This window comes from Homarus americanus, unplaced genomic scaffold, assembly GCF_018991925.1.
Source record: "Homarus americanus isolate GMGI-L3 unplaced genomic scaffold, GMGI_Hamer_2.0 scaffold4896, whole genome shotgun sequence".
Classification (NCBI taxonomy): domain Eukaryota; kingdom Metazoa; phylum Arthropoda; class Malacostraca; order Decapoda; family Nephropidae; genus Homarus; species Homarus americanus.
The window spans coordinates 5,229,003-5,255,297 of record NW_024749657.1 but is presented as its reverse complement, the minus strand read 5'-3'; the positions used below and the strand labels follow the sequence as shown (position 1 = coordinate 5,255,297).

Sequence of the window (26,295 nt, the reverse complement as noted above, 5' to 3'; positions counted from 1 at the left end):
GTGGCACTCTATGGCGACATTGACTAAGGGCACTGTGTATGAGGTGGAATCTGTGGCATCCTTTGGTGAGGTGGCACTGTTCCCTGTGTTGTGGTGGCACTACTAAGGCAGTCACCAGGTCAAGTGGCACTCCCATGGTATTCTGGTACACTAACACACTGTCAGTTTCACCAACCAACATCACTACCACCATTACTATCCTACTAACATCATCAGCCTACTACCAGGATGATTACCAACCACCATTAAAAATCCATCACCACAACTACCACCACCACCACCATAAAACGTAAACCAATCAAAGACTAAACCCTAATAACACGAACCAATCACAAACAAAAACACCAAACCCCACAAACAAACAAAAACAAACAAACAAAACTCAAGCTAAAACAAAAACAAAAACAAATAAAAACACCGATAATAAAAACAGCCAAACGTCATCAATCTTACTTAAAATCATAATAAAAATCAATTCCACGAGACAATTTTAATTATAAGAACAAAAAATAAAATAAAATAATTAGATATCGACTTTAAAAATAACAAGAATAAAATTTTAATAATAATAAAAATGTTAGAAAAAAAGAATTAATGACATGCAGGTAAATAATTAATTAAAAGACTCCATAAATTGATTAAATAAACCGTAAAAAATACAACTTACAGAAAATACAAGAAAAATACATCACAAAAATACAAGGACATGAAAATACACACACATAAATATACAAAAAATATACAACAATAATACAATACCTGTACATGCAAAAAATACAACAGGTAAAAATCTATTAAAATCGCCACCAGGTGTGAAGAGAAGAGAGGGACAGGTGTGAGGAGAAGAGGGAGACAGGTGTGAAGAAAAGGGAGAGTGTAAATAAACAAACACCTATATTGGATGAGAGGAGGAGGGGGGAGGCACTTACACATACAGGCTACCTCACACACCTCTCTCTCTCTCTAGTCTGACAAACGTACGCAGTGTGATAAGCGTGTAGAGAGCGTGACGATAATGGGGGCGTTTTTGGTACGGGTATCTTTCTCTCTCTCACACACACACACACACACACACACACACACACACACACACACACGCACGCGCCCCCGGATGAGCGTCACGAGATGGAAATCAAAACAGGAAACCAAAAATATTGAAAAACTCTACACTAATAATAAGAATAATAATAATAAAAAAGGTTGAATTAAATTATTTCTTATTAGTGAAGGACCAGTCTAGCAGTATATTGAGAGAGAGAGAGAGAGAGAGAGAGAGAGAGGAGAGAGAGGAGAGAGAGAGAGAGAGAGAGATCCTCGGAAGTTAATTAGTCTACTCCGCCTCCCTCACCCTCCTCACCCTCTCATCTAACTCCTCTCTTTCTCTACATCCATTTCTCCTTTTCCATCCTCTACACCCAATTCTTTCCTCCCTCCCCAACCCTCCACACACCCCTCCTCCCTCCCAACCCCCCACACACACCCCTCCACACCCCCAACCCCCACACCCCTCCCTCCCCCACCCCCCCACCCCTCCCCTCCAACCCCCACACCCCAAACCTCCAAATTTCATTACCTTGATGTGAGGAAGAAGCGAGTACTGACAGCAGCGCCCCACACTACACCACACTATCCCACACCACACCACACTACCCCACACCACACCACACTACACTACACCACACCACACCACACTACACCACACTGAAATACAACAATATTAATACAACGAAGTGAATAACCATAGTAGTGAATGACGTAGTGAATAACTGTCAATGCATCATACAGGACCCTTGGCATACAGAATGGCCCAATATACAGGTGTGATCCAGCATAGGGTGTGGCCCAGTATAGTCATGGCCAAGAATACAGTAATTTTAGCCCCTCATACAGTATACAAGCAGAACCGAGCATACAGTATTACAGGCAGTGAGTGAGGAAGGCGGGGCAGGACAGACAGGTGGCGTGCAGGCTACAGTCAGCCACCTTTATAATGTCCAGGTATATTGATTACTACAGACCCGTCTCACGCCGTCCAGGTAGGTGGCTGCCTCAATTCACAACACTACCTGCACACACACACACACATCACACACACACACACACACACACACACACACACACACACACACACACACACACACACCTGTTCTGATACACCTGACACAAACTAAATCCACACAGGTGATCGTGGAGACACCTGGGTTGCCAAACATCTGTTCTGGCTTACCTGTATAAAATCTCACAGGTAACCTAGACAATTCATATCTATCTATCTATCTATCGATCTATATCAAAAGAAGAAAGGAGGAAGAGGGAGAAAAATAAAGATGGAATAACACAAGACAAGACAGAAGTGTAGTGTGACAGATGACACAAGCTGAGCACAAGCCAAATGGTGTATCAAATGTGTCACCTGTGTATCAAATGCTGTGTATTGTACTCTCAACCTCCTCCCTCTAGTGTCATCATCCTCCTCCTCATCATCATCATCATCATACTTCCACCATCACTACCACCACTTCCATCACCATCATCACCACCATCATCATCACTACCACCAGGTATAAACAGGTAACAAGACACACCTCACTCACCTGGATAATCAAACACCTTTAATGATCTGCACTCACTACCTCACTCACTCACCTGGTAAAGATGTTATCAACTCGTATAATTAACCTGGATCTTTTGGAAGTAGAAGAAGAAGAAGAAGAAGAAGAAGAAGAAGAAGAAGAAGAAGAAGAAGAGTAAGAGGAGAGAGGAGAGACCAAGAGGTGTGGCATTGACCAAGACTACTTTACATACCTCATAACCTCCACACCTGTCACCCTCCACACCTGTCACCTACACCTGCCACAACTATTGCCATAAAATTGCCCCGGAATGGTCTTGATCTCTCTCTCTCTCTCTCTCTCTCTCTCTCTCTCTCTCTCTCTCTCTCTCTCTCTCTCTCTCTCTCCGGCAGGCACAAGAGCGTTATGTCACCACCAGTCATGCTAAAGGTGTGGCTCATCATCTGTCAAGTGTGGTCACAGACAAGCTGGTATGACACATGACACCCGTTTGCTCGTTATGTCACCTGCCTGCCCACCTACCTACCTACCTGCTTGCCCACCAACCCACCCACCCACCACCTGCCTCCCCACCTGGATCAACGTAACCTTGCCTGGCCCTCTCGTCTTCCCCAAATACCTGTGTGATGGTGAAGCTGTTTTTAGCGTCTGTCTGTCTGTTCTGTCTGTCTGTCTTGCTTTATCTATCTTCCACTATCTATTGCCCAATGTATCTAATCCATCTATCACCTATGTCTACCTATGAATTCATCACTAGTTCCCGTTCCATCTACCTATAGAGAGAGAGAGAGAGAGAGACCTTCAACATTCAACCCCCACACACACACACACGTAAGCTAAAAACAGCCGGAACAGATTCTGCCCCGTAAGCCCTTAATACGACGACCGACCGACACACCAACACACACACACACACACACACACACACACACACACACACACACACACACACACACACACACACACACACACACACACACACACACACACACACACACATTCTCTGACCGTCTTAAGTAGGCTTCCCTCACTAGGCCTACTCCCAGCAGGTAGACCCAGGTGTGTACAGATAACACTCTCTCTCTCTCTCTCTCTCTCTCTCTCTCTCTCTCTCTCTCTCTCTCATCTTTAAAAGGACTTGATAACTTCCGGCCCCAAAGTTAACAAAGTTATTTTTAGCCAATTATGACAGTGATGGGGTGATGAGGGGGTGATGAGGGGTGAGGGGGTGATGAGGGGTGATGAGGGGGTGAGGGGGGTGAGGGGGGTGATGAGGGGTGAGGAGGGGTGATGAGGGTGATGAGGGGTGATGAGGGTGATGGAGGTGATGAGGGTGATGAGGGTGAGGGGGTGATGAGGGTGATGGGGAGGGGGTGATGAGGGGGTGAGGAGGGGTGATGAGGGGTGAGGGGGTGATGAGGGGGTGAGGAGGTGATGAGGTGAGAGGGGGGTGATGGAGGTGATGGGGTGGTGAGGGGTGGGGGTGATGAGGGTGATGAGGGTGAGGAGGGGTGAGAGGTGATGGAGTGAGATTTAATTATTGTTCCTCTTTGTATGTATGAGATACCTAGAGTGCTTTGAGCCAGCCAGAAAGGGAGAGGAAAGGGAGGAAGAATAAAGAAGAGAAGGAAGGAGAGGAGGAGGAAGGGAGGAGGGAAAGGGGGAGGGAGGAGGAAAGGATAGGAGAAAAGGGAGAGAGAGAGGGGGAGGAAGTGGGATGGGGGAATAGAGGTGTGCCAGTAAATGTGCATCCTCTTCCTGTGACATGTATAGGAACACAACTACTGCCACCACCACCACCACACCGCCACCACCACCACTGCCACCACTACCACCGCCACCCCACCACCACCACACTGCCACCACCACCACCACTGCCACACTAACACCACTACCGCCACCACCACCACCTACTGCCACCACCACCACCACTGCCACCACCACACCACCACTACCGCCACCACCACCACCACACGCCACCACCACCACCACGCCACCACCACCCACCACCACTCACACCACCACCACCACTGCCACCAACACCACCACTGCCACCACCACCACCACTGCCACCACCACCACTGCCACGCCACCACCACCACCACCGCCACCACCACCACCACCGCCACCTCAACACCACCACTGCCACCACCCACCACCACTGCCACCACCACTGCCACCACCACCGCCACCACTACTACGCCACCACCACCACTACTCACACACCCACTACTACTCCACCACCACCACTACCTTTCACCATTAACCACTACCATTATAATTATTACTAGTATTACCACCAGTACCACCACTGCCACCAGCACCACCTCAAACACTATTGCCACCATTACTGCCACATTACTACTGCCACCACCACTACTGCCACCACTACCACACATCACACCACTACTACTGCCACTACTACCACCACTACACGTTACCATTATTATCACTATACACACTCAGCATTACCACCACTGCTACCACCACCACTACTACCACCATTAGTACTACCACTATCATCACTACTATCACCATCACTCCACTCCCAGAACATCGTCCACTGTACGGGGATGCGAAAGCGAGAGAACGAAGGAAGGAAGGAAGGAAGGAAGGAAGGAAGGAAGGAAGGAAGGAAGGAAGGAAGGAAGGAAGGAAGGAAGGAAGGAAGGAAGGCATGTGGTTTTGAAGGAGGGAACAAAGAAGTTAGGGAGTAAAGGAGAGAGTGAGGGGGTGAGAGGAAGTTAAAAAGAGGAGGAAGTGAAGGAGGAAATAATGAAGTGAGGAGGGAGGGAGGGAGGGAGTGAAGGAGTAGAAGGAAGGAGGGAGGAGGAGGGAGGAGGGAGGGGAGTGAAGGAGGAAGTGAAGGAAATAATGAAGTGAGAGAGAGAGGGAGGGAGGAGGGAGTGGGAGTGAGGTGAGAGATAAAGAGGAGGTAGAAGAGAAATAATGAATTGAGGAGAGAGGAGGGAGGAGGAGGGGGTGAAGGGAGGAAATAATGAAGTGAGGAGAGAGGAGGGAGTGAAGGAGGGAGGGAGGGAGGGAGTGAAGGAGGGAGTGAAGGAGGAAAAGAAGATAAAGATGAACCTGAAAATAATAATAATAACAAAGATAAGGATAATAATGTGCGCGCTTGCGTGTGTGTGTGTGTGTGTACGTCAGGTGCTTTAACTAGCCATACATCACCACCAGGTATTAAGGGGCAATAGGAGCTCATTAGTGGCGCCTTGAGTGACGTCTTGGCAAGGTGGTGTTGCCATTATACAGATGAGAGCCGGCGGCGACACGTGACCAAATAGTCTCTCTCTCTCTCTCTCTCTCTCTCTCTCTCTCTCTCTCTCTCTCTCTCTCTCTCTCTCTCTCTCTCTCACACAAACACCTGCTACGTACACCTTGAATTACCTTGAACTACTACTCTGATATGACCCCTAACCTACCACTACCACCAAGGGTCATCCCCCCCACACTCCATAAAGCCGTCATCCGCTGTGTTGGTATAATTGTTTCCGGTTTATAATGCACGATAATAGGAGGAGGTGCCAGGCATTGTGGGGTGAAGGAGGGAGGTATTAGTTACGATGTGTTAAGCTGGGTGGGGTGGGTGGGGTGGGGTGGGGTGAGGTGGGGCTGGAATTAGGAGTGGAGGCTGCTGGTGGGGTGGGGCTGGGTGGGGTGGGCTGGGGGTGGGGTGGGGTTGGGTGGGTAGGGCTGTGGGTGGGGTGGGACAGTGGGGGGGTCACACTTGTGCAATGATGAAGTTGTTTTGTTTTTATTGTTCTTTAGTAATAGTGATGATGATTGTGATGATTAATAATGTTATTACTACTATTAGCACTATTACTATTACTGCTGCTACTACTGTAACTACTACTGCTAATATTACTACTAATGCTATTATTATTACTAATAATTTTACTACGATCATCACTACTACTATTACCACTACGAATACTACTACTAATGCACACACCCTCAAGTCACAACCCAAACCTAACCTAACCCAACCCCAAACCAACCTAACCTAACCTCCACCAGCACACACATACCCCACACAACAACAAAGCACAATTAATCCTGTAACTTGGGGTGGTCCGCTCTGAGCTGGTGTGCCTAGAATAACCCACACCAAGATGTATATATACCAGAGAGAGAGAATAGTGTGTGTGTGTGTGTGTGTGTCCCGTTTACTAAAAGGTAAGCGGCCCTCCCTTCTCCCCTAGCATGACACCCCTTGCAGTATCTGTCACCGTTAGCGGCAACACACACACAGTTGGTCTACCCATGATGGTATTTATATCAGTAAACAAAAAAGCATCCTGGGGGGGAGCAAACGGGGAAAGGGAAGAGGGGAAAGGGGGGGGGGAAGGGGGAAGAAAGGGAAGAGGGGGAGGGGAAGGGAAGGGTATTTACTTTATCTTATCATCTCTCAATAGTTCTTGGTGTCTGTTCAGGTTTTATATATATTCCTCTCTCTCTCTCTCTCTCTCTCTCTCTCTCTACTAAGACGGATTGACATCGAACCCTGACCAACAACTGTATCCGTCACTGTCAATTACATGGACCTAAGTGACAGGCACAAAACTACAATGGTGTCAGGGATAATGACAGCGGCACATTTGTCCTTACAGTGCCACGCGAGACACACCTGTTCTGTATAGTGCCAGGCGAGACACACCTGTTCTGTACAGTGCCACACGAGACACACCTGTTCTGTATAGTGCCACACGAGATGCACACCTTCCTCACAGTGCCACGCAAGACACACCTGTTCTGTATAGTGCCACACGAGACACACCTGTTCTGTATCAAAGCCACGCGAGACACACCTGTTCTGTATAGTGCCACACGAGATGCACACCTTCCTCACAGTGCCACGCAAGACACACCTGTTCTGTACAGTGCCACACGAGACACACCTGTCCTGTTCAGTGCCACACGAGATGCACACCTTCCTCACAGTGCCAAGCGAGACACACCTGTCCTGTACAGTGCCACACGAGATGCACACCTTCCTCACAGTGCCAAGCGAGACACACCTGTCCTTTACAGTGCCACAAGAAGAAGAAGAAGAAGAAGAAGAAGAAGAAGAAGAAGAAGAAGAAGAAGAAGAAGAAGATAAAATGAATATATGGATGCATGAAGAACAAGAACAAGAGGAACAAGCAGAACAAAACTAACACAAAACAAGAGAACATCACATCCAAACAATAACAAGCAATATCTGGACAACAATTAACAGAAAGGAAATATCAATTGAAAGAGAAGGAAAAGGAGGAGGAGAAAGAGGGAGGTAGGGAGGGTAGGAGAGGGGCAACAGGGAGCGGGAGGGAGTGAGTGGGAAGTGAGTGGTAGGAGAGGGGTAGTTCGGGGCCACTGGGCAGCTGGGTTAATTGAAAGGCCTGAAGGACACCACAGCCAGCGAGGTAGAACACACACACACACACACACACACACACACACACACACACACACACACACACACACACCCCTGTCAACAGTAGAATTCTGACACGTGTTCACCTTGTAATGCTTTTTGCCTCACAGGTGCGCCAAGCGCCTCTCTCTCTCTCTCTCTCTCTCTCTCTCTCTCTCTCTCTCTCTCTCTCTCTCTCTCTCTCTGTCGTACCCACATGTGAAAGGTGAATATCGGTGTTGCATCATATATGTGTACAGATGTCGCCTGAGCACATGTGTACACCCAAGTCATACAGTAACTCGACTTCCAACTTACTGGTAACTGGAGCTGCCTCGAACCTCACACTGTCTCCTCACTGGTACTTACCTGCAAGAGAGAAGATATTATTAAAACATGCAAGAGTAGGATGGTTAGGTTAGGATGGTTAGGTTAGGTTAGGATGGTTAGGTTAGGATGGTTAGGTTAGGTTAGGTTAGGATGGTTAGGTTAGGTTAGGATGGTTAGGTTAGGTTAGGTTAAGCTTTAGTCTAGATCAGGTTGAGACGAGATTCAACAGGTGTGCACTGTGATCATTTAAATCTCCCAGTACAGGGTCTATACCACACACACACACACACACACACACACACACACACACACACACACACACACACACACACACACACCTTATATTTCCCCTGTCCACCACCACCTATGAGATGTACGGTAGACCCAGACCTCACCTGACAGAGCCAAGGGGACGAGAGGTAGGTAATGGACTTAAAACCAACCAGCTATAACATGTCCCCACCTATCCTGGGAGTCGAACCCACGTCCTCCCGGTGTAAAGAGAGTGGTCTAACCTAAATATTAGACACCCCAGCTTGTTTTACTTGATGATTAGACACCCCAGCTTGTTTTACCTGATGATTAGACACCCCAGCTTGTTTTACTTGATGATTAGACACCCCAGCTTGTTTTACCTGATGATTAACCTAACCTAATCATCAAGTGAATGAAATAAAACAGAAGCTGAGTGTTTTTATAATCTTCAGGTGATCAAAAAGAATGGTATCCACTCCAACACAACCTGGATTTATAAAAGAGCGCGCGCGCGCACGCACGCACACCAGTTGTTTACACCGTGTACCCCCCCCCTCCCCGTGTACCTTCCCCCGAGAGGAAATAAAGCCCTGTGTTGTGAAACTGGCAGTTGGGTTAATTCCTCTCCTAGATACGATCGTAATCCCCAAGCGGCAAGCAGCGAGAGATTTATTGCCGGGGTAAAACATACTATTTTTTTCGCCAATGAGTACACGAGATATATATATATATATATATATATATATATATATATATATATATATATATCTCTCTCGCGATAGAAAGGGGAAAAGGTTAAAGGAATTAGAGAAACAAGGAGAAAAAAAGAAGGGAGATTAAGAGGAGGAAGTAAGAGGGAGGAGGAAGAGAATAATTATGAAGAATTAAGTGTGAAATGAGTTAAGAGGAGGAGGAGGAAGAGGGGGAAGAGGAGGAGGAGGATGAATGAGGAGGCCAAGGAAGGGATGTGAGGCAGGGAGCCGGATGTTAGTGCCTCTCTGGGATTAATGTTGTAAATGTTAGGGGTGGTGGCACTGTGCTGCACCGCCTACCTAAACCTAACCTAACCAACTAAAATCCGAGCATCACCAAGCCACACACACACACACACACACACACACACACACACACACACACACACACACACACACACACAACACACACACACACACACACACACACACACACACACACACACACACACACACACACACACACACACACACACACACTATCCTTCAGTTATTGGCCTCTTCCCCTGCTTGCTGCCAAACCCACTCGTCTCACTGCCAAACACCACCACCACCACACCACCCAGTCACCACACCACCCAGTCACCACACCACCCAGTCACCCCACCAGAAAGACGTCCGGATCCATGTACTTGTTACTCCATATTTGCTCCTCAAGATTTGCACCGGAATGTAAACTTTCTTGGCACGAAACTTTAAAAAAAAATGTCTCTTAATGTTTAGTGATACTTATTGTGATCTTGTGAACGAAACAATTAGGGTAGTTTTATTGTTTGGTGATACATATTTATTTTAATGGCATGAACTAAACCACTAGTTTATTGAAATTATATAAAAACAGTACTTTTCTATAATAACTACCTAACTACCTACCTAACTAACTAACTAAGACTATTAACACCAACTGGGAGTATTTCTTAATATTTCTCTATGATAAACACCACCCAAAAAAATTAATATTCCTCTTTTAATGTGAACGAAGATATTTGACAGTGATAAAGGCTACTGAGCTATAAAGATAAGTTAGTGAATGAAACAATAAGATAATACGGTGACAATAATGGGATATATGCTTGTTGAAAGATAGAGATTTTTCACGCATATTTCACTAATTTTCACACAATTTTCACTATTTTTTACTGATTTTTCACTCATTTTCACTCAGTTTTCACTAATTTTCACTGATTCTACACACATTTTCACTCATTTATACAATTTTTCAATCATTTTCACTCAGTTTTCACTAATTTTCACTGATTCTACACACATTTTCACTCATTTATACAATTTTTCACTCACTTTCACACATTTTCCTCATTTTTTCGCTCTTCTTCTATATGTAAACACGTAAAAATGTGTAGAGTTTCGAAAAAAATTCTCAACATAGTGTCCCGACGTGACCTCCAGTGTGTGTTAATTAAATGTTTAGTAGTGTTGTACGTACACACACACACACACACACACACACACACACACACACACACACACAGAGACAGACAGACAGACACACACACAGGATCACCATAAAGGTCATCTTACCTGATATCGTTAAAACCAGGTCAAGAGGACGCCATAAAGTGTGTCTTTTACCTCCTGACGATGGTACTACCTGACGATGGTACTACCTGACGATGGTACTACCTGACGATGGTACTACCTGACGATGGTACTACCTGACGATGGTACTACCTGACGATGGTACTACCTGACGATGGTACTACCTGGTGGTTCGTGAATTTAAATGACAAACAAACAAATATAACTATACAAATATACAAAAAAAATAAATAAATCTGTCTTAGTAATTAGAAAAAAAGTTACTAGTTTTATAAATTGACTCAAGAATTAAAACAAATATAAACAGGAAAATGGACTCCAGAATATTAAAACAAAAACAATTAAACCGGAAAATGGACTCCAGAATATTAAAACAAAAACAATTAAACCGGAAAATGGACTCCAGAATATTAAAACGAATACAAAAATTAAAATTAAAAAAATAATAGGACAAAAAAATTCTACCACATGAATTTACCCAGAGAATTAAAACCAAAACCAAAATCCCAATACAACTAAAAATTAAAACAAAACACTTCATTAAACCACCAATTTCCTCCATTATATAAAACCCAACGAATGAGCTCTTAAGGTTTTAAGATACGTAGACTAGTTAGTGATAAATTTATGGTGTGGAAAAATTAAACACCTTAGTCTCCTCACATCTTCACTACAAGACGTCACATAGATCAAGTCTTAACTATCCCCAGGTTGACAAGGATCTGAGCTTTGGTGATTATATTATATTCCGGGAAGAGGAGGAGGGAGAGGAAGGGGATGAAAGGAGGAGGTGTTAGAAGGTGGCAATCTGTCAACACCGCAACATATTATTCAATCCTCTTGGAGTATAATGAATCAAGCTTGATTAAGTATGATGGATTAACCCTTTGAGTATGATGATTTAACTTTTGAGTATGATATTTTAACACATTGAGTATGATGATTTACCCCTTGAGTATGATGATTTTAACCCTTGACTACAATGACACGTAAACATTGTACAGGTATGAACACACGCCCCTTTAACACGCTTGAAGCTTCGAACGCATCTCGAAACAGCTGGTCTACCCCATACCTGTTATATACTTGTCACTGTAATTATCTCACCTGGATCCGATATGTTCCGAACAGGTGTGTGTGTGTGTCTAACCCGACCAGATATAAATACTGTGCATTAATTCACATCTGATAACACACACACACACACACACACACACACACACACACACACACACACACACACACACAACAACACAAAAAACACAGCCCATAGAGCCCACTGATAGATATAAGAACAGCACCATCCATCTATTGTTAAAATAATAAACAACTCTGATTTATGTACTGTACAGCCCAAGTATTGAACGCATATTATTATGTCTAAATCACATGTAAGTTTGTATATTTTCAGCCACCGGTGCAACTCTATTAATAAACCGTTTATTATTAAATAACACACACACACACACACACACACACACACACACACACACACACACACACACACACACACACACACACACACACAGCCCATAAGACCCCGCACTGATAGATATAAGAACAGCACCATCCCATCTATTGTTAAAATAATAAACAACTCCTGATTTATGTACTGTACAGCCCTGTAAAGTATTGAACGCATATTATTATGTCTAAATCACATGTAAGTTTGTATATTTTCAGCCACCGACTGCAACTCTATTAATAAACCGTTTATTATATACACAAAACGCACACACACAACACACACACACACACACACACACACACTAAATTATGAAGATCGGGGGTAAGATAGAGGCGACCAAGCAATAATTTATAACACAATGTTGATCTGTGTACAAATATTCACTCGGACGCACAGATGGGTCATATTTGGTTAGTTTTAAAAGCAATACAAACATAGTGTTTACATGATGCGCTGTAATCTGTGTTTTCTTAAGAACTGACAAATTTGAGAGAGAGAGTGTGAGAGAGTGAGTGAGTAAGAGAGAGAGAGAGAGAGAGTGAGTAAGAGAGAGAGATACGCGGGTCTATTTATATTGAATTGGTGGGAGTTTTTCCTACACGGTCAGCCAGCCAAGCAGCGTGTGTCGGTGCTAGGTGCCTCTCTCTCTCTCATGATAACTGCTTCAAGTGGTATTTAACTCTTCATCTCTCCCTGATTCTTCTTCCTGTTGCTTGGTGTGTGTGTGTGTGTGTGTGTGTGTGTGTGTGTGTGTGTTATAAAGCGTACACAAAGCTGTATTCCTCCCAACCAACAGTAATATTATAAACACGTGACGAGGTTGATCACACACACACACACACACACACACACACACACACACACACACACACACACACACACACACACACACACACACACACACACACACACACACACACACACACACACACACACACACACACACACACACCAATGGCTTTACTGCACCATCTGGCACACCTGGACGGCTGTACACCATAATTAGTTGATGGTAAAGGTGGATATACCTGACCTGGCATCTACAGGGGGACCCATACTCCTTAACTAACTCTACACCTTAACTCACACACCTACATACTAGTTAAGGCTAGGTTAGAAGTAGGGTTAGGTTAGGTTGAGTTAGGTTAGGTTAGGTTATTGGGTTGCTGAAGAAGAAGGTTGGGTTGGGCTAAGAGTTAGGCTAAGTTAGGTTGGGTTGCTGGGGTTAGGTTAGGGTTAGGTTAAGTAAAGATTAGATTAGGTAGATATCATAACCATACACCCACACAGCAGCAGTTAAAGCCCCCCCAAGAGTTAATGTAGTTTTGGAGATCCACCACACACGTTCCACAGCGGCAACAAAAAACACATTCTAGTGGAGAAGAAGTTTTACAGCCCGTCTACCTGAGTGCGTGGTAATTAAGATCTTCTCACCTGTAACCCTTCTGCAGGTGAGAGGCGCCCACGGGTGTGTATTAAAGTGATGGTTCCTTGGTGGTGGTGATAATGGGGGTGGTGGTTGTGGTGGTGATAATGGGGATGGTGGTTGTGGTGGTGATAATGGTAGTGGTGGATGGTGATAGTGGTACTTGAATGGTAATGGTTGGTTAGCTGGTGATGGTTAGTTGTCGGTGATAGTTGTTGGTGTCGAAGGTGATGGTATTGAAGGGGGTATTCAAGATGATGGTGATGGTGGTGGTGGTGATGGATGGTGGTGTGGTGGTGGTGGTGGTGGTGGTGGTGATGATGACTGGCATAAACAAAGAGGTCAGAAGAAGCTGAAGAGAAATCACTGTAATTTAGACAATCACATCAATAACCCCCGAGATCTGTTCCTTAATTGACGACAACTACAAGTCATCTGTGAGGGCAGTAGTAGTAGGATATTTAATATTAAGGTAATAAAATGGTGGCGAAGGTGTGGCTATTGGGGGAGGCTGGAGGCCACGTTGATTATATAAAAAAAAATAGTAGTAGTAGTAGTAGTAACTAGAAAGATTACTTAATCCCTTGAATACGACTTAACCCCTTGAGGACGACAACTTAACCCCATGAGAGAGAGAGAGAGAGAGAGAGAGAGAGAGAGAGAGAGAGAGAGAGAGAGAGAGAGAGAGAGAGAGAGAGAGAGAATCACCATCATTAAGGGTCATTACACACAGGTAAGGAGTCCTGTCACTTACACCTGCTATTTATCAATGTGTGTGTGTGTGTGTGTGTGTGTGTGTGTGTGTGTGTGTGTGTGTGTGTGTGTGTGTGTGTAAGACGCAACACAACACATCAAGACGAGACATACGAACAGCCTAAATTACACGAGATCTATTATTCCTAAATTATCAGGTTATATTTAAATCGTCTTTAAGATTTCTATGTCTGTTTGTTTTGTGTGTGTGTGTGTGGGGGGCGCTATTAAACCACGTCTCGGTGTTTGATCATTTAAGTTTGTGTTTTATCTCAAGTGACAAAAACATTATATTTATTTATGTTGGTCTTGTGGCAACTGAGGCGCTTTAATGATGGAGGAGGAGGGGAAGAGGAAGGGGAAGAGGAGGAGGAAGAAGAAGAGTAAAATGGGGAGAATAAGCAAGAAGAGGGGAGGTTGAGTTTGGAGAAGGAGTTGAAGGAGGAAGAGAAGAAGAAGAATTAAGAGGAGGAGGAAGAGGAGTTGGAACTGGAGGAAGAAGAGGAGGAGTTGGAGTAAGAATTGAAGGAAAATAAGGAGGAGGAGGAGGACCACCACATCCAGCATTCCTCCGGCAATATATCATCCATCAATGCCGCCTAGACCAGCGATACTGTGGGCGGCGGCGGGCGGCTTAGACGGTACCTCCCCGCCACGCAGCTGAGGCTGATATGGAAAGGGTAATGACCACAGGTAAGTGATGAGTGACAGGGGACAGGTGTGATGGAGGTGGTGGTGATGATGATGATGATGATGATGATGATGATGATGATGATGATGATGATGATGAGTGTAAACTGATTCGTAGTAACAGTAATAAGACGACAAATAATGAGAAGAGAAAGAAGAGGGTGCCACGTGCCAGGTGTAAAGAGCTACACTGTAATGGTTAGAATTATAGGAGCCATTATTGCCGCCAGGTAGAATTATACCTCCTAGTTACCTGTATAATAATTTATTAACCTATCATCTATATCCCCCTCACCCTCCATCCCTCCTTTCTTTTGGCACCCTTAGCAAGTGCCACAGTTCGTAAAGGTTGATTGGGTGTTGATTACTGACTTGAGTGAGCTTGATTGAGTGCTGGTGAGGTGAGTGGTGAGGTGAGTGGTGAGGGTCTGGCCTTGTAACTCACTCTATCTACCAGCAGTCACTCATCTATCTACTCATTGTGATTGTTGCTAAGGGCGCCACGAGCAGGTTGGGAGGATTAGGTGTGTGTGTGTGTGTGTGTGTGTATGTGTGTGTGTGTGTGAAGGAGAACAACATACCAACATGCTCCGGGTATACATATATCAACATACTCCACCATATGCTCCAGAATGTTCAGTACACCAAGGGGTCACGATATTTTTTTTGAGGGGAGGAACGAACGTGAGTATTCGTGCGTAGATTTCGTGAGTGAAAAATGTGTGCTTCCGGGTCAGTGGTTGGCAAGAGGGCGGGTTAATAAGACGGCTTTATGACGCCTGAACTAGGTCAACACTAATAAAGAGAGAGGGCGTCGTGGTGGTGGTGTGTGGTGGTGGTGGTGGTGTGTGGTAGTGGTTCCTGTGTGGTGGTTGTGGTCCTGTGTGGTATGTTGGTATAAATCATCCGTAATTAAACGTCTGTACAATAATAAAGAGACAGTTTTTAGGGAGAAAACGAAGCCATGAGACAGTCTTCAGGGGTGACTACAGTAATTTACAGTAACAGCGTCATTAGTTCAATATTTACCCTGCTATGTTAACAGGTCACGAGCAACCTTTTAATACATTTTAGGCAGTGTTTTTATTATTATTATTATTATTATTATTATTATTATTATTATTATTATTATTATTATTGTTATTGTTGTTATTATCGTTAACTGCATTATCATCATCTTATTGTCAACGTGTTAAAAACTCATTATCATTGAAATAATAAATAATAAATAATAATAAAAAACAACAAGACGAGACAATATTTTCTCTCTCTCACAAACACAAAAATAAACAAATAACAACAAAAGAATAACAATCACAGTGCTAACTGACACTACCCGCCAGGAGGAGAGGAGGAGGGGGAGGAGGAGGGGAAGGGAGGTAGGGGAGGGGAGCACACCAGCTGTAAGTACCAAGAGTGCCGTCAGTGTCGTGCTATAAAATATCAGCTGACTTCACTGCACACCTGCTGACCTGACCTTGGTGGTGGCACATCTGCGAGGCACTCTCCCATGACACACACACACACACACACACACAGAACACTTACTATGTCGGCCTCGCCATGGTCACCCAACACTGCCTCAGACGCCGGGAGGGGGGTGAGGAGGGGAGGGGTGGTGGAGGAGAGGGGAAGGAGGAGGGGGAAGTGAGGGGAGGGGGAAGTGAGGGAGGGGAAGTGGGGGAGGGGAGAGGAGGGGAAGTGAGGAGAAGGAGGAAGGGTAGGAGCAGGGGTGGGGAGGGGGGTAGGGTGGGGCATAGGGAGGGGGGGAGGGAGGACACTATCAAGGTAGACGGAGAGAGGGGGAGGAGAGAGGGGAGGGAGAGAGAGGGGAGAGAGGGGGAGAGGTACACTTACCTGGAAAGATAGAAACAAAATATTGTTAATTAACATCGTAAACATAACACAAATTAACATACAAGTGTTAAAGACAAGAACCTCTTTTAACGGACTATATAGAGAAGGAAAACCGTTAAATCGAGGTTCCATTAGCTGTGAAACCTCCATATAAAGAGTTCGTTATATAGAGGTTTCAGTTGGACACAGTATACACCGGACACATTATAAAGAGAACTGTTTACATGAAGTTATTAATATTATCTATGTATAATAAATAAATGAGGCAAAAATAAATAAAAAATATGAATAATAAAATAAATAAAAATAAAATAAATAATAAAAATAAAATAAATAAAATAAATAAAGTCCTCTTCCACAAGTCTACCTGGATACATAAAGCCTCCCTGAATGACACTAAGTGGCACTAAAACCTAATTAAAGACATTACAGGTGAGCTAACTAATTAACTACCTGTCAGCATCACGTGACCAAAACAAACTCGCACAACAGATGTCAGATTTATTTTAATATTACCCAGATGGCGAATAACAACCATAACATAACGACGATAATAAACGAGACATATACAGGTACAATACAGAAGACTGTTGTTTTAAATGGTGATTATGATAGCCAGGCAGAGGATCGCCCACACGAGCATTTGACGGGTGAGGAGATTGAAGACGAGACGGTGGGTGTTTATCAGGGACAGCGAGGCTACACTATCTGTATTACCTGTCTAATGTAGGGTGGGGCAGAGTGGGTGTAGGGTGGGTGTAAGGGGGTGTAGGGTGGGTGTAGGGGTGTGTAGGTGGGTAGAGGGTGGGGGTGTGAGTGTAGGTGGTGGTAAGTAGGTGGGTAGAGGGTGGGGGGTAGTGTAGGGTGTAGAGGGTGTAGGGCAAGGTGGGTGTTGGGGAGAGGAGTAGTGTTAGTGGTCATCACACAGGTGTTAAGCAGAGAGTGTGTAGGAGCAACACCTGTATCGGCCTCTCGCTCCCTCTTTCTCTCCTCTCCCTCCTCTAACTCCCACCTCTTGTTCTACCCTTCTTCATCCTCCTCCCACCTGTCCCTCCTCACACCCCCACCCTTCCCCTACTCCTCACCTCCATCACTTCCCCCTTAAGGTACACAGGAGATACGTACCCCACACACACACACACACACACACACACACACACACACACACACACACACACACACACACACACAACACAACACACACACACACACACACACACACACACACACCAGAGTGCATACCAACGGTGAAAAATATTTTGAAAGAAATGATTTGAATGGAAAGATAACACAAAACTAGGACAAGGCTGTGTGTGTGTGTGTGTGTGTGTGTGTTTGTGTGTGTGTGTGTCAGGTAATACACGAATGACCATATAAAGTAAACATACGCTTATAAAAATACAACAGGTAAATAATTATAAAACATTTGGGATGGATTTATGCAGAGCCTTATCTTAACGAACCACGAGACAACTTGAGGTTAGGTTAGGTTAGGTTAGGTTAGGTTGAGAGAGAGAGAGAGAGAGAGAGAGAGAGAGAGCGCCACAATAGGAATCTTAAGTTGTTTCCACATATAGACGAGATTCAACCTTGAACCTAGAGGTGGCACTGGCCCTAAAGGTTCCACTGGCACTCTGTTACTGTACATAAATACATACCGTACATACACATACTGTACACACACACACACACACACACCTGTGTATATATATATATATATATATATATATATATATATATATATATATATATATATATATATATATATATATATATATATATATATATATATATACACAAAGTATTGGGTGATTCAATAGTGAGTCATTCGGCCCAGAAACAGCGCATGTGTACCAACAGGTGTATATAACTGGCTGAGGCAACACCTGTGGTCGAGTCGACACACACACACACACACATCAGTCTCAATTCCCCCTTCAACTTCAGATCAGCCAATTTACACAGGAGTAATGGCGAACACCCAAATTGGGGAATGGCGAGGAAGGGAGGGGTAAAGGGGGGAAGGGGAGGGGTGGAAGGGGGGGAAGGGGGGATAATACGCTCCATCAGCATGAGGTCTTCATCATAAGATCCATTAATGGTCACAGTCCACGAATGAATGAAGGGGGGAGGGGGGTGTTGATGGGAGAGGAAGGGGGAAGGAGGATGAGGAGGAAAGGGAAGATTGGAAGGAGGGGAGGAGGAGGGGGGAGGGTGAAGTGAGGTGAGATGGGAATATTGAAGATGGGAAGAGGGAATGTGAGGTGGAGAAGGGGGTGTAGAAGAGGGTGGAGTGAGGAGGAGAGATTGAAGGAGGAATTAGGGGAAGGGGGAGGGAGATCGAAGAGTTTTACTGAGGACGATAGCTTAACTTAAAACGATAACTTTAAACCTGTAAGTTAATACACCACGTGTTAATCCAGACTAAAATGTATAGTGTTGCATATTATGACTTTGGGAAAAATTAACACCTACTAACACACACATCCCTGTCACCTGTCACCCAACTATACACCCTGCACCACCCACACCACCTCCACACCTGTTTACAAACTTCGTGTCGTGGGAGGGTAACAGCCTCAAGGGTCTCCACATAAACACTTACTGACAACAAACCTAATATTGTATCGCGTGGATGACTTGGAACACCTCAAGACAGACCCAGACCAGGTGTGGAGGTGAGGTAGTGGGAGAGGGGGAAAAGGAGGTGAGAGGGAGGTGAGAGGAGGTGGAGAGGGGGGGGAGAGGGGGGGAGAGGGGGGAGAGGGGGAGAGGGAGGAGAGGGGAGAGGAGGGGAGAGGGGAGAGAGGGAGGTGAGAGGGGAGAGAGGGAGGGGAGAGGGGAGAGAGGTGAGAGGGGAGAGGAGGTGGGAGAGGGGGGAGAGGGGGGAGAGGGGGGAGTGGGGAGGGGGGGAGAGGGGAGAGAGGAGGGGAGAGGGGGAGAGGAGGTGGGAGAGGGGAGGAGGTGGGAGAGGGGGGAGAGGAGGGGTGAGAGGGGAGAGTAGGGTGAGAGGGGAGGTGGGAGAGGGGGGAGGAGGTGAGAGGGAGAGGTGGAGGTAGTGAGAGGGAGGGGAGAGAGGTGAGATGAGGGGGAGAGGAGGTGAGAGGGGGAGAGGAGGGGAGAGGGGGGAGAGGAGGTGAGAGGGGGAGAGGAGGTGGGGAGGGGAGGGGGGGGAGAGAGGTGAGAGGGGGGGAGAGGAGGGGAGAGGGGGGGAGGAGGTGAGAGGGGGGGGAGAGGGGAATGCTAAAGGAGGAGGGAGGAAGAGGTGTAAAGGAGGAGGAAGAGGTGTTAAAAAGGTGGAGGAAGAGGGTTAAAAGGAGGAGGAAGAGGTGTTAAAAGGAGGAGGAAGAGGTGTTAAAAGGAGGAGGAAGAGGTGTTAAAAGGAGGAGAAGAGGTGTTAAAAGGAGGAGGAAGAGGTGTTAAAAGGAGGAGGAAGAGGTAAAAAGGAGGAGGAAAGAGGTGTTAAAAGGAGGAGGAAGAGGTGTTAAAAGGAGGAGGGGAGGTGTAAAAGGGAGAGGAAGGGGTGTTAAAAGGAGGGAAGAAAAGGAAGAGGAGGAGTAAATAGAAGACAAACAACAACAACAACAAAACAAGAAGGAAGAGGAAGACGGAGGAAGACCAGTTTATCAAGGTGGAGGGGTGGAGCGACAGGTAAGATGAGGTAGTGGCAGGGCAGGGTGAGGGGTGACGTAGGAGGGAGGGAGGGAGGAGGGGAGGGGGGGAGGGAGGGAGGAGGGAGGAGGAGGAGGAGGGAGGAGGGAGGGGAGGGAGGGAGGGGGGGAGATACGCAACACGAGAAAACATACATACATACCTACATACAAACATACATTCATACATACATACATAAGAACCTCAGGTGTGTGGGAGAGAGGAAGGAGAGGGAGAGGGAGAAGGAGAGGAGGGGGAGGAGATAAACACCTGCCCGACACAGTCATTAAATAAATAAAAAAACTTCATGGGTCGTTCTAAATTATGTCTCCCAACTGGCCATTACCAGCAGAACAATTAACACGACAGACACACACACACACACACACACACGCTCGAGACATTGGTGATCACGTTACTTGGCATTTGTTCTGGCAGTGGTGGCAGGCACCTCAACCAGTGTGGCAGTCCCCCCCTGGCACCTTCCCTGTGTGGCATCCTCGTGTGAAACCCTCCCTATGTGGCACCCTTCCCTTATGTGGCAGCCTTCCCTATGTGGCACCTTCCTATGTGGCAGCCTCCCTATGTGGCAGCCTTCCTATGTGCACCCTTCCTATGTGGCACCCTTCCTATGTGGCAGCCTTCCCTATGTGGGCACCCTTCCTATGTGGCAGCCTTCCATGTGGCAGCCTTCCCTATGTGGCACCTTCCTATGTGGGCAGCCTTCCTATGTGGCAGCCTTCCTATGGCACCCTTCCTATGACACCTCTGGCTGTGTGGCACTCTGACGCAAGGATAAGTCTTCAACAGCTGTCACGCCCTGTAAGGAATCAATGTTGCTTGAGATTATGCTCGACAACCCATCACCTTCCTGATGCAAATGGCCAGTGAATTAGGTGTGTGTGTGTGTGTGTGTGTGTGTGTGTGTGTGTGTGTGTGTGTGTGTGTGTGTGTGTGTGTGTGTGTGTGTGTGTGTGTGTGTGTCCTCCCTACGTGTTTATGTTTATTTTCCAGCAGCCATCAACACCATAACGACCCCAACCACGCTAATAAACCCTAACCTACCCTTAAGTCTACCCCTTACCTAACCCCACCCTAACCCTCGCCTAACCTATCCCAGCCCTCTCATGTATCATCTCTCAGTGTCTTTCCCTCCTCTCTTTCTTCCCCTTCACCTCCCTCTTTCCGCTACCTTCTTATATGTTTTCTTTCCCCATCTCATTTCCCTCCTCCCAGAATCACTGCTCCTTGGCAGCAAGGTTTGGGCTGATCCATCGATCGAGCAGAGACAGCGAGAGACAGAAACAGTCAGAGGCGGAGAGAATAAGATGGGAGAGAGAGAGAGAGAGAGAGAGAGAGAGAGAGAGAGAGAGAGAGAGAGAGAGAGAGAGAGAGAGAGAGAGAGAGAGACGTCATCTCACGGGTACAGATGAACCGACTTAGGTAAAGGTAAGGTCAGGTCAGGTCAGGTAATGTAAGGTCAGGTCAGGTCAGGTAATGTAAGGGTCAGGTCAGGTCAGGTAATGTAAGGTTAGGTCAGGTCAGGTAAGGTCAACAGGTGAATTTAAGTTAGGATAAAATCAAATTAAAATAAAATCTATTTATATAACTGTAATCGCTTTCAGCCCCCACTCGTAAAGGAACAAGTGGCACTCAACAAGGCTTGGTTTATCCTCCTAGAATACCAAGTTGAGGTTGAGTTATAGTTAATGTATATATAACAAACCAGGGCACAGGGAGGGAGGGAGGGAGAAGATGAAAGGGGAGAGAGGATAGAGGTAGAGAAGAAGAGGATAGGAAGAGGGAGAGAGGATGAAGGTAGGAGGGGAGGAGAGAGGATAGAGAGGAAACAAGAATGTCATAAGACGGTGGAAGATAGAATAAACAGCGAGGAGAAAGAATCAGTTTGGATTTCATCACCATTTAGACTTAAATCCTTGTCCCGTAGCTACCACAGTTAGCTACCTCTCCCCTACCCTTCTCCTCCCCTTACATACTACCTTCCCTACCTCCTCCTTCAAGAGAAAACAATTATTGACCTTTTCCGAGATTCATAACATTTGGTGCAGGGTCTTGAAGTGAGTCAGTCGTGTGTGTGTGTGTGTGCGTGTGTTAGTGTGTGTGTGTGTGTGTGTGTGTGTGTGTAACAAGACGGACAAACAGCTGTCGTAGGTTATAGAGAGATCCCAGTTAAGATACATACACAGTTCACAGTTCACAGTCTCGGGAAGGAAAAAACAACTTACGATCTTCTGGGAATCGGTGTCATATCTGTAAGAGAGTTTCCATGTGCAGTTATATACGTTCTCAGTGCCCCAGTTTCGAGGAACGACCATAAGACCATCCAAGAATCCGTTTATGTCGTAACTTTCAACTTTAAAACAAAAATGTCCAAATGAAACACTTTCAGGACCAACTTACGATAAGAGAAGGAGTTAAATTTACGAATATCTGAGAATTGAGGCGCTGTCCTTCCCCTGCTGCCACACACACACACACACACACCTAGGTACACTCTCCTCACTCAAGATTTCACGATGACAAGAGGAACCAAGAAAGATTTAACACTGAAACCCTATCTTAACTAGATACCTTCACTTAACATCAGTTAGGAGACAAGATTAACACTGAGACTCTACCTTAACTAGATACGTTCACTTAGCACCAGTTAGGAGACAAAATTAACACTGAGACTCTACCTTAACTAGATACCTTCACTTAGCACCAGTTAGGAGACAAAATTAACACTGAAACTCTACCTTAACTAGATACGTTCACTTAGCACCAGTTAGAAGACAAAATTAACACTGAGAATCTACCTTAACTAGATACCTTCACTTAGCACTAGTTAGGAGACAAAATTAACACTGAGACTCTACCTTAACTAGATACGTTCACTTAGCACCAGTTAGGAGACAAAATTAACACTGAGACTCTACCTTAACTAGATACGTTCACTTAGCACCAGTTAGGAGACAAAATTAACACTGAGACTCTACCTTAACTAGATACCTTCACTTAGCACCAGTTAGGAGACAAAATTAACACTGAGACTCTACCTTAACTAGACACTTGACTTAGCACCAGTTAGGAGACAAAATTAACACTGAGACTCTACCTTAACTAGATACCTTCACTTAGCACCAGTTAGGAGACAAAATTAACACTGAGACTCTACCTTAACTAGACACCTTCACTTAGCACCACTTAGGAGACAAAATTAACACTGAGACTCTACCTTAACTAGATACCTTCACTTAGCAGCAGTTAGGAGACAAAATTAACACTGAGACTCTACCTTAACTAGATACCTTCACAATAACTCATGGGATAAAAGAAACCATTATTACATTAACTCATGATGTTAGGGTCAGCCAATTAAGTGACAAATTCGACTGCAGAATATAAGAGACTGGGGGGTGGGGGAAGGGGGGAGGAGAAGGGATGGGTGAAAGGGAGGGGAGGAGAAGGGATAGGGAAAGAGGTAGGGGAGGAAGAAGAGAGAGGGGAAGGGAGGAAGGGGTGCCAGTACCACTAGACTAGAGGGTCAGAAGCGAGGGACAAAAAGTGATGGATCGCCCCAGCCAACACTTGACACTAATAATAATAGTCTACCATCACTTACTGTCGCTTTCTTTAAATACGAACAGGGAGGAGCAGCACCGCCCTGTGTGTGGGTGTGTGAGCTCAGGGTTCCCCCGTGTATGTCTGTATATTTATACGTTCAGTCACCACGTGTCTGTATATAAATATATGTATATAAACGTTCACAGTTCCCGCCTCTCTCTCTCTGTGTGTGTGTGTGTGTGTGTGTGTATATAAACAGTCAGTCAGTCTTGCACAAACAAGTACACACGCATTAACAACCCACAAACAGACAGACAAACGAGGTCGTGTCGAGGTAAAACTAATCATAATAAAAACAATTATACCAAACAGGAATAAATTTTGGAATTTTTGGGAACTTTAGAATCTTTGACATGATTCCAAAAAATTCCTGACATGATTCCAATAAGTTTCTGACATGATCATATCAAGTTCCTGACATGATTCAAACAAGTTCAGGACATGATTCTAACAAGCTGCTCACACAATTCTCTAACAAGTTGAAGACACGATTCTAACAAGCTTAAGGATACGACTTCTCACAGCATTTTCAGGACACACGATTCTTTTTAACAAGCTGAGGAAGACCAAAGTGATTAACCTGACCTGACCTGACCTGACCTGACCTGACCTTACCATCCAGATGTTGATTCTCCTCCTCTTCCTCCTCGGCAACGTCACTCTCATCACTGTTGTCATTCTCGATGTAACTCTTCCACCGTATCACAGGTCGGGTGGGGGTAGCGGCGATCTGACCTTCCCTGGCCCTCGTCACCGTAACCTTTGACCTTTCTGACTCCTCTTCGTCTTCCTCTTCGTACTCAGACTCCTGCTGGTCATCGTCATCGTCATCGTCAGTTCTGCTGCTGGTGGTGGTGTCCTTACGGGAGAATAACGAGAGAGGTTCTTCTAGCTGGGCTCCTTCTCTGGGACGACACACCGCTATGCCTGAGTCATGACCCTCTAGGTTACCACTGCTTGGTTCATCGTCATCATCATCATCGTTATCATCATCGTCATCTGAGTCTGAACCATAGCAGGGGGCGATGCAAAGGACGACCTCCTCAGAACAGTCATCATCCTCGTTGCCGGAGTCCCAGTGGTAGGAGGAAGGAAGGGTCAGCATCACTGTCTCTTCCACATCCTCAGAAGCCATCCTCACTCACTTCCCTCACTTCCTTTCTTCCCTCACTTCCTTCCTTCCCTCACTTCCTTCCTTCCCTCACTTCCTTCCTTCCCTCACTTCTAACACCACCACCACAACCACCAAGCTCTCAAGTTGTCCATCTCGTTACCATTTACAAACTTTTCTCCTTCACTACACAGAGTAAAAAAAACTCAATAGGTAATCAAACGTAAATATACACACAGACTCTCTCTCTTGTACAGCACCTAGTGAGAGAGAAGAGGTAGTTACAGCCTCTCTCTGAAGGTACAACACAGTGATTCTCACAACTCAACACTTCCTTAACACAGTTTCACTTCAGTGTTTACCTCACCACGTACTGTACTTGTCTTGTGTTCTTAGATTTTAAAGTTACTAAAAGTTGTCCTTATTTTCTGGTACAAAACACGTTAACCCTTTGTCTACGTTGAGGTGTTGACGCGAGGTATGGGTAGGTTGTGTTTCCCGGGTGTAGAGGTGTCTGGGTGGGTGGGTGTTTGTGTCTGGTGTAGGGGTGGGGCTGTGGTTCACCGCCCGGAGCGATACTGGCGGCGTAAACAGGAGCCTCGGCCTGAATGACACACCCGGCAGCAGGTCCCCGCCACCACCGCTATGATACCCTGGCACGCTTCCTAGTGACACCTCCTCCCGGTGCCCACGTCATAATAACACTCGTTTACGTCACCACCACCACTAGCACCAGCACGGCACACTAGCACCACCACCACCACTAGCACGGCAGACTAGCACTACCACCACCACTAGCACCAGTACGGCACACCACCACCGCTACACTACC

At 45.6% G+C, this 26,295-nt stretch overlaps 1 protein-coding gene across 5 annotated transcripts in view; it reads right to left on the bottom strand.

The window, feature by feature from the left end:
• The window catches only part of LOC121853595 (cAMP-dependent protein kinase catalytic subunit 1-like), a 104,432-nt gene extending 78,364 nt beyond the window's left edge, over positions 1-26,068 (bottom strand). Inside the window, exon 1 of one of the 5 annotated variants that reach the window (XM_042347834.1) lies at positions 24,968-26,068. In XM_042347834.1, coding sequence (XP_042203768.1) covers positions 24,968-25,487 — 520 coding nt within the window. In that variant the 5' untranslated portion in view covers positions 25,488-26,068. The remainder of the gene's footprint in view (positions 1-24,967) is intronic. The other 4 variants (XM_042347833.1, XM_042347832.1, XM_042347836.1 and 1 more) reach the window with 4 other exon arrangements.
• Positions 26,069-26,295: the final 227 nt, after the last annotated feature.